This window comes from Cricetulus griseus (assembly GCF_003668045.3).
Source record: "Cricetulus griseus strain 17A/GY chromosome 1 unlocalized genomic scaffold, alternate assembly CriGri-PICRH-1.0 chr1_0, whole genome shotgun sequence".
Taxonomy (NCBI): Eukaryota; Metazoa; Chordata; class Mammalia; order Rodentia; family Cricetidae; genus Cricetulus; species Cricetulus griseus.
The window spans coordinates 262,325,570-262,335,497 of NW_023276806.1; the positions used below are offsets into that span (position 1 = coordinate 262,325,570).

Here is a 9,928-nt window from a genome sequence, read left to right on the forward strand (position 1 = left end):
TTCCCTCTGTCCTCATCGTGTGTGTAAGATGAGTTCTCTACTCCCAGCCCATTCTGTTGAATGTCTTACTTTCTGTTAGGGCCCCTTTCTATTCCGGAACAATTTTCAAGGCTGGCTCTTGTGAATGCTCTGTGTCTGAATCCTGTCCCTGGACACCTTGTATTTTTTAACATGATCTAGCAGATAAGGAATGTCAGAGCTGGTGACTTTTTTGCAGCCTACTGATGTAGCCCATGTGCCATTCTGGGCTTCTTTAGGGATGTCACTGCCCTTGCCCTACTTTTTTTTGTCTCCAGCAATCACCACAATGTGGCCTGGTGTTACAGGCAGCACTGTGGCTGGGTCTTGCCTGTGGGTTCCAGGCAGAGACCCAGGATGAGGTTGGGCCAGTACAAAAGCATGACTTTGGCCTTCTGGCTTCAGGGAATCACTTCCCTGTTGGGCTTTCCCACTGCCAGCCCTTGTAACTTCTCTGTGGTCTTCTCAGCTAGAATCCACTTGGAATTGTTTACACAGCCTTAGTCTTCACTCCTGTCTCTTTACCCTTGCACCCTGGGGCTGCTCTGAATTGTTCATGTCCAATCAGCCTCCCTTACCCTGAGCCAACACTGCGTCCGTGGCTTTCTTGGCCATAGGTTTCCTGGGTGACCTCAAGCCACTTGGGAAGTTATGGAATGACTTCCCAGAAACCTTGAGAATTCCATTCCGTCTCACTTTTCTTGGGTATTTCTTCATTTCCTTAGGTGTATGCTGTGGCTTCTGTTGGGGTAGTGTCGTCTGTATTGTCTGTTATCCTTTAAAATGAACTCCTGAACCCCCGGGGTACTGGGCTCTATGTCCACTTGAGGGCACCAGCGATGTCACAGGTGTGCAGGGCCTCGATGCTGCCGGGCATGCTGCTGGCTTTTGCTTGATCTGGGTTCTTGATCATCTGGGTCCTTGGTCCGGGCTCATTCCTTCCCTGTGATGGTTTGTTTCCTGTTGTAGGTGCTCCCATCTCTGCAACACACAAGGACACAGGTTTGTAAAGAGTGTGAGCGCTGCATGATGTACTGTATGTTTGCATCAGATTTTTCCAATTACTTACTAAGAGGAAAAATGCTTCAGAGATTTTGTGGCAAATTATTGAATGGTATTCTGGTCTTTTATAACCTTTTATAACCATTCATTTAAAAATGGCAGCTTTGTCCCATTTTAATGTTCCAGTGATATTCACTCTTTTTTCTCTAATGCTTTCTGCAATTTTAAGTCTGTTTTGCAAGAATTGATGCTGTGTGACCGTTATGTTTGTTGGGTCAGGTCCCTTTATGCCTTGTTTGACTTCCCATCAGGCCCTCATCTCCACAGCCCCTATAAGCAAGCCATGCTCCCCTTCTCTCCCTCCCTTTAAAGTGAAATGGAAGGTGGTGTCATCAGACCTTAAAGGGGCCTGTGTTTCTTCACGATGGGTCAGTGCCAACTGGCCAATCTTAGATCTCCTTCCTTAATTAAAGTTTGTAAATGACGTTGCTATAACTGCATGTTTAAAGACAGTTTACTGTAACTGCTGGCTTCCTAGCATGGAGGTTTATTGAGAATGTCACATTCATGGGACTGGTTTGTCAGAACAGTTTTGAGTCAGAACAGTTTATGAATCATGAGATTCATAAATTCTTTTCTGCCTTTTGATAATCACTCAGGATTTGTCACTAGGTCTGTGGGTGGTTTTCCAGAGCCACCTACACACACTAAGCTGTCAGTAGGTTAGAGGCTTTACCTCATGCTGAATTCATGTTGGAGAACGAACATACGGACAAAATTTTCAGAATATTGTGACATGTCACTGATTTATCAAGATACACACACTTTTTTTTTTTTTTTGGTTTTTCGAGATAGGGTTTCTCTGTGTAGCTTTGGAGCCTATCCTGGCACTCGCTCTGGAGACCAGGATGGCCTCTGACTCACAGAGATCCGCCTGCCTCTGCTTCCCGAGTGCTGGAATTAAAGGCGTGCGCCATCACCCCTGACTTCAGGACACACAGCATGTTAGGCTTCTAAATTTTAGCCAGTTTTCTCTTGGAAGGTGTGCTTTTTGTTTTCAGAAGTAATTGGTATTTTCAGGGAACATCTTACATAGCTGTGGGTATGTGAGGGCGTGGACTTAAAGTCTGACAGGAGGACAGGCTGGCTCAGCTCCTTTGTCACACTCTGAGGAGGGGAGGGAGGGTTTTGCCAAGGGGTGAGTCCTGGCTTTTTGCATGGGGGTCATGCTCACATCTCGAGCTTAGGGTGGCTGGATGTGGTGACAGCTTTTTCCTAAGCTGCCTCTGCCATTCCAGTTCCTTTGAAGGTCTGACACGCATGGCCACCATTCGTGTTTCCTGAGCCCTGCTCGGTGCAGTCCATGCTCTGAGGTAGGACTCTGTGTCTGTTTTCTTGGCATCCTCAGCGCTGCAGAAGGAAGTGGAATCTCTGTCCAGAGACCAGTGGGAGGCCAGGAAGCAGTCTGAGAAGGACCGCGCCACCCTGCTCTCTCAGATGCGAGTCTTGGAGTCTGAGTTGGAAGACCAGCTTGTGCAGCACCGGGGCTGTGCCCAGCTGACTGAGGAAGTGGCCACCCTGAAGCAGGAGCTGGCTGCCCTAGACAAGCATTTACGTAGCCAGCGTCAGTTCATGGATGTAAGAAGTTTTTTTGTTTTGTTTTGTTTTTAGTATCACTAAACCATACTACAGCACGGATAGCTTCTATGCCGTCACGTTAAATTCATGTGAATGGCATTGTTGCCTTGACTGTGGTGGGTACTTGTATCTTGGCCTGCCTTTTGTGAAGATGATTCTGAGTGAATATTCTGGCATCTTCTTGACCCATATTTCTTCCTGTGGTCTTGGGAGTAATTTCTGGCAGTCTAGCATCCTAGGAGGTGTCTATAGTATGTTTCTCAGAGAGCAAAGCTGTCTGTGCTTAACTGTGGCTTTCTGCCCAACATTTTCAAATGCTGTGACTCTATCAGAGATCTCCTATGCGATTTATCATTAGATGACTTCTCTTAACTCCATTTTGAAAAATTGACCATCGCGAAGGGGATGTTACGGGGTCATCGGACACTTTTGAAGTGTGGTCAGAGCCTCATTCTTTGTCTTTGTCACGTTTCCCCAAAGTACAGTCCTCACATGTGGCTTCTTGTTCCAGGAGCAGGCTGCTGAGCGTGAGCACGAGCGAGAAGAGTTCCAACAGGAGATCCAAAGGCTGGAGGAGCAGCTCCGCCAGGCAGCCCGGCCACGGCCTCCTGGGCCCCGTGATAGCCAGGTAGGTCAGCCTGTGGTTTCCGGTGTCTGGGTGACCAATCATTGTAACATTTTAAAGCCTTGTTTTCCTTTGCATTTGCCTTCTGTGGATGTGGAAACAACAGTGTGCACAGCTAGATGAGGAGGTAGGATGACGGCATCTCCTTTGCTTTGGTCCCTTCTGTCAGCTGATGGCTTTCAGCTTCCTAGCACAGCTTTGCCACACCCTGCATAGTGGTTTAGGGCTGTATGCACCACCCTGTTGCTTACTCTCTGTGTTTTTGCTTCGGGCTGTGGAGGTCTGCAACCCCTTGACTGAGGTAGCTGTAGCTGATTTGCTTATGCTCTTTTAAAAAGAAAACTTATTTTAAGGAAAGAATGGGTCCCCATGAAGTTGTGAGGAGTAAGACCCAGATCTCTGTTGAACTACAGTCCTGCTTCCCAGCCTTGCATTGAAGGGATGCAGTGAGACCATGCAGTCTTGAGTACCACGTTGCTCCTGGTACTCCTGATACCCTCCCACGGTGTTATATGTTAACTGTGAAACAAGAGCTGCAGCACTTGGTCCAGAAAAGAGGCTGACGTATAGTACTCAGTTCCTTTTAGGAATGAGGGTTATTAGATTGAGCAGGCTTCGAGGCCTGCCGTTGGGTCTCCAAGTGGGATAGAGGGCATTAGACAGAATAATGTGGAAACTGAGCATGGTGGCACCTCAAACTGGAGGAGAAGCTTTCCGCATGGAGAGGACCTTCAGTAAGCGTGAGCATAAGGGGCTGGAAAAATGGCTCAGCATTCAAGAGCACTGGCTGCTTCTCCAGGGGACACAGGTTCTATTCCCTCCCTCCCTCCCTCCCTCCCTCCCTCCCTCCTCCCTCCCTCCCCCCTTCCCTTCCTCCCTCCCTCCCTCCCTCCCCTTCCCTTCCTCCCTCCTCCCTCCCTCCCCCCTTCCCTTCCTCCCTCCTCCCTCCCTCCCCTCCTTCCCCCTCCCTCCCTCTCTCTCTCTCTCTCTCTCTCTCTCTCTCTCTCTCTCTCTTTCCTTTCTATTTTTTTTACAACTTTTTCTTTTTTATTGATTTATACTTTTAATTGCATTGGTGTTTTGCCTGCATGTGTGTTGTCTATGTGAGGGCATTGGATCCCCTGGAGCTGGAGTTACAGACAGTTGTGAGCTGCCATGTGGTTGCTGGGAATTGAGCCTGGGTTCTCTGGAAGAGCAGTCAGTGCTCTTAACTGCTGAGCCAGCTCTCCAGCCCCTGCTGTATTCCATTCTTTTCTGTCAAATAAGTTTTGTTTTACTGATGCATTTGGGGTTATATTCTGTTCAATGTGTCTGTCTCCTTTTTTTTTGTCCTCCTTAAACAAACTGTACTGATCTGCCTGTAGGTTGCACAGCATACTGAGATTTGGAACTTTAGTTGGTTTATTATATATTGTTTTATTTGAAAGTTTTTTTTTTTGAACTGTCTGTTATGTTCCTTCTACATTTGCTTTTGTGTTTAGGTGGAATTATTACAAGAAAAATTGAGAGAGAAATTAGATGGATTTAATGAATTGGTCATAAAGAAAGATTTTGCAGATCAACAATTGTTAATCCAAGAAAAAGAAATTAAACGTCTTGAAGAGACAAATGTCAGCCTACAAAGACAAGTGGCCCAGCTCCAGGAAGAACTGGAAAAACAGAAAAAAAACATGGAAGAATTAAAAGTAAAGTTCTGGGCATCCTAGTTGGGGCAAAGCACTAAGCTGGGGGTGGTGGACTCCGGATGATGGGTCGTGCTGCTGTGTGGGTCAGGTCACGGGGATAGAAGTGTAGAGTCTATTGGGCAAGTGGCGTGAGACAAGATGGGACTTGTATTTTGGGGACCCTGTAGTAGGTCTGGACAAATGCCCCTGGTGGCTTCAGGGCCTTAGGCAAACTTTGTCAAGACATCTGTCTCATTGTCTAGAATCAGTTGTGGCAATATCTTGCTTGTACAAGTAAAGCCTGTGTGAAGGTCAGAGAATGGAGTTTGCCACTAGCTAACCTTAGAGGTCTGGAGGTGAGGAAGTCTGGACAGGAAGTGAGATAGCTGGGCAGAAACCGGATCTGAGAAAGATTCTTTTTGTATAAGCACGATATCACCACAGACAGTTGTGTCTTTTTTTAAACTTCTAGTTTAGGACTTTCATTTAGGGGTTTTCTTTTTCTTTCTTTCTTTTTTTTTTTTTTTGTCATCAGAGGCTAAAAATTTTCTTGAAAAGTGGGTCCCAAGAGAAATACTATTCAGCAGTCAGTAGCTTGAGTGAGACCCAAGTGCTGCTTGAAGTTCTTACTAGGTTGTCTGTTTTTCAAAAAGCGCTCGCGGGAACTTAAACTCCCCGGGACACTGGTACCTGCCTGTCACCACTCCTTGTTTTCTTGGTTCTTCTGTTTAACCTGTGCCTAAAGGATCCCTGCCCTGCTCCTCTCTCTTCCTGCAGCTCGCTTCAGGGCTCTTGCTACCTTATTCTTTGACTTGACATTCACCGAGCTTATTAGATTTTAAAGGATAGAAAATTCTCATTGTTCTCACTTACTTGGCATTGTATACCAGAGTCTTTATTCTCTAATATTTTGTGAGGCATTTACACCACAGTAAATGGTCTCTCGCACCTTTCTTTTCTTAAAAAAAAAAATTATTGCAGTGTTTTATGTGTGTGGGTGCTTTGCCTGCATGTATGTCTGTGTACTACATGCATGTGCTACACGCAAGGGCCAGAAGAGACCCAACGCTTGGATCCCCCGCAACCGGAATTATAGACAATTGTGAGCTGCCATTTGGATGGTGGGAATTGAACCTGCTGAGCCATCGCTTAACTCCTTGGAAACTTTTTCATGCGTTGATGGTCAGCATTTGGATCTATTGTCCAACATGTCCTATTTTTGCCACTTCCCTTGTATTTTTCAAATTGGTACTAGCCTAGTGGATACTTAGCACTCTGTTTGGTAATTACGAGGAACCTGTGGCAGTAGAGTCAGAGGCACGCTCCTCTGGCTTTCCTCACCAGGTAGAGTTGACTAGCTCGAGCGCAGGCAGGTTCTGTTCAGCATATGCAGTTCTAGCTGGAACTAGCTGGACATCCATTGAGTGCAGCTATGTGCGGACAGGCCCACTTCTACAGGATTCCATGTTATGGACTGGATCTTTATGACAACTGATTCCTTAATGGTTTGCCTAAAATAAATGTCCATTTCCCCCCTGAAATGGGATAAAGAAGTACTAAAGCAAGAGCTCACGAGTGACTTACTGCTGCCACCTGTGTCACAGTGTAGGCTGGATGAAGCCGAGTGCCCTAAGCCTTCTCAGGACAGCTCTTCTAGGGGTCCAGAAACTCAACCAGAGGTAACAGAGAGCACACACCTAGAGCCTGAGAGTGAGGTAAGTAGCAGGAACTGTTTGGAACCTGCCCAGCTCACAGCCCTGAGCACCTCTGCATAAAGGTTGACCATCCAAAACCGGGTAGCAGCATTGTGACCCAAGTATATACTTTGTAACTCTATGAAATTTATATCATGATAGGGTAATAGTCCCTGCCCTTTGAGATCTTCCAAAGCTTCATTAATGATTATTAAATCAGTTACAATATTAGATAATTTTCAGCACTTTTTCACTTAGATGAAGGGTTTGGACTTGGTTTTTAGAGGCAGGGTTTCTTTGTGTAGCTTTGGAGGCTGTCTTGGAACTAGCTGTTGTAGACCAGGCTGGTCTCTAACTCAGAGAGATCTGCCTGCCTCTGCCTCCCGAGTGCTGGCATTAAAGGCGTGCGCCACCAACGCCCAGCAGGTTTGGACTTTAAAGAACAGCTAGAAAAGATCAAAGATGACTTAGTAGCTGGGTGTGGTGGCGAATGCCTTAAATCCCAGCATCCAGGAGGCAGACAGATCTCTTGAGTTTAAGGCCACCCTGGTCTACCAAGCAAGTACCAGGCTAAAGGATAAAGCATCATTTGGGCTTTGTAGGCTCACATGCTTTCAATTGACGAATAATAAAAAAAAAAACAAGCCAACAACCATTATGTTGTCTTCCTCATTTACATCAGAGAAAAGCCATGTTTGCTACAAAAGCAAAAGCTCTGCTCCCTGGCAGAAACCACATGGGAAAGCAAGCATGACTTTAGCAGTGGTGAGAGCGGTGGTACATGCTATTTAGATACATTCTAATTCCAGGGACACTGGTATTGCAGTGAACTGGAATAGATGCAATGGTGGGGGTTTGTGTCGCTGTAAAGGGGCAGGGGTGGGTAGTGTTTATACAACTGCGGATGAATATTACAGAATCACTGGTAGACAGTGTTTGTGCCACCCGACTGGGCAGTGTAGAGAACCGGGTGGCTAGTACTTGTGCCTATGTGAATGATACTGTAAAGACACTGCTAAGTGGGTTTGTGCTCAGGCCTCACAAAGATGTGGAGCACAAGTCAGTTGGTTCACTAGTGCCTATAACTTCAGCTCCAGTGAATCTGACAGCTCCTTCTGCTGGCACTCACTCACACGTGGTGTACACACACACACACACACACACACACACACACACACACACACACATACACACATGAATGAATAACTTTTCCTATTTTCTCCTGAAAGTGTTTAATATGATGTGATTTCTTCTTCGTTGTCTTAATATTAAAGGCAATTGAAGTTCATTTAATTTGTGCAGTTTTGATTTTCTTTTTTTTTTTTTAATCCCTGGCTGGCCTTGAACTCTGGCTAATAAATGCTGGGATTAGAGATACATACCGTACTTGGCTAATTTGGGGGAGATTTTTGATAATTTCTTTAATGGAAATACAGGTTGGATTTCTGTTTTATCTTGTGATAGTTTTGATACGTGTATTTTTTAAAAGAAGATATGCATTATATTGAAGTTGTCAGACTTCTTGTCATAAACGACCTATATTATTTGATTAGTAACTCTATCAGCTGATCTTTATTTATTATTACCTATCTGTAGATGTGCATTAATAGCCCTTGTTTCAGTCTCAGGTATAAAAAGAAAGAATTGTAATCTTCCCTTACTTTTGGGCTTTCTGCATAGGAAGTTTATCAGCTCCTGAGTTCTTCTGCGTTAGGAGTGTACCACTCAGGCATAGAAGAGACTCCCAGCTTGCACATAGATTCCCATAGTTCCAACATGTTTATGGCAGTAGGTTAGTTCAGGGTTGTCACCAGGTTTCCGCATGTAAGAGAGTTTCAGAAATGGTGTCTATTTCTTTGAGTTGATATAGTCATGTCATTTTTTCTTTAGCCAGTTTATATAGCGGACCAAACAGTGACATTTTCCAGCCTGGAGTCAGGCTCACACCCTAGGAGTACACTCACCTGTCCTGGTGCATGCCTGTGTGTGTGGGTGTTTTGTGAAGTCATCCATCTGTCTCCGCCAGGGATAGTATCCTTCTTTTGACCTCTTTGATTGCAGTTTTCCCTCCTTTTCAGTTTTCTGGAAGATGTAGTCCACAATTGGTGGTATTAATCCTTAAATGTCAAGCAGAATTTTTTTGCTTGTTTTATGTTTTGTTTTGTTGTTGTTTGTTTTTGAGACAGGTTCTTTCTATGTAATCCTGGCTATCCTGGAGCTCACTATTTAGATCAGGCTGGCCTTGAACTCACAGAGCTTTGCTCACCTCTGCCTAGGATTAAAGATGTGCACCACCATGCCCAGCTGTGAAGAAGGATTGTTCAGTGAGCTGCCTTTCTTTCCAATTCCTTGCTAGTTACAGAGCAAACAAAATCAATTTGCTATTGAGAAATTTAGAGCCATTCTTCTTTGAGGGTTTGGTGGGTTTTTTGGTCTGCCCTATCTTCTCTTTGCCTAGTGTTCTAATTACAAGTGGACTGTATTTTTTGTGGATAATTTAAGTCATGTATATGGTTTTAATTTTTTATTTTTGGACATGCTCAGAATCATCCTTGAAGATACTTTCACTTTTGCTGGTCTATGGTCTATGCCTGTACCCAGCACACAGAAAAGGCGAGCAGAATAGAGCTTTATGTGAAGGTGTCTGGTTGCTTTTCCATTGCTATGATAAGACACCATGACCAAACAACTTACAAAAGAAAGCATTTTTTGGGTACTTACAGTGTCAGAGGGTTGGAGCCCATGACCATTTAGGCAGGGAGCACGTCGGCAGGCGGGTGGGTGGGTGCTAGCGCAGTAGCGGAGAGTTTTCATTTTTATTCACGAGCAGGGCACAGAGAGAACCAACTGGGAATGGCGTAGACTTTTGAAACCTCAAAGCCTGCCCCCAGTGCCATACTTTCTCCAACAAGGTCACACCTGTTCCTTCCCAAGCAATTCTACTAACTGGAGACCAGGCATTCTCATCCAGACCACCACAGAAGGTTTTGTCTTTGACATAGGATTTGCCTTCTGCTAACTGTGTAGTATGACATTCATGTGCATTTTGTATGTGGTGTATAACTGATACCATCCAAACCAATTCCAAAATCAGTAGGCTGGGGGGGGGGGCAGGAGTGATAGGGGAAGCTATTTGTTGGTTGGTTGTTTTTGATTTTTCTTTTTGTTTTTTTGTTTTATTATTTTAGATCTCACTATGTCAACCATGCCGGCCTCTGTCTCTCAAGTCCTAGAATTAGAGACATGCACCTACTACTCTCCCACTGGATTTTCTGTTTTCATTTGTA

The 9,928-nt window shown here is 44.9% G+C and overlaps 1 protein-coding gene across 11 annotated transcripts in view; it reads left to right on the forward strand.

Annotated features, from left to right (window-relative positions):
• Pcnt (pericentrin) overlaps positions 1 to 9,928 on the forward strand; it is an 89,245-nt gene that overhangs the window by 45,827 nt on the left and 33,490 nt on the right. For 9 of the 11 annotated variants that reach the window (XM_035450455.1, XM_035450460.1, XM_035450456.1 and 6 more), the window contains 5 exons: positions 2,429 to 2,658; positions 3,170 to 3,286; positions 3,390 to 3,410; positions 4,765 to 4,968; positions 6,552 to 6,662. In XM_035450455.1, the coding sequence (XP_035306346.1) occupies positions 2,429 to 2,658; positions 3,170 to 3,286; positions 3,390 to 3,410; positions 4,765 to 4,968; positions 6,552 to 6,662 (683 nt within the window). The remainder of the gene's footprint in view (positions 1 to 2,428; positions 2,659 to 3,169; positions 3,287 to 3,389; positions 3,411 to 4,764; positions 4,969 to 6,551; positions 6,663 to 9,928) is intronic. The other 2 variants (XM_035450458.1, XM_035450457.1) reach the window with 2 other exon arrangements.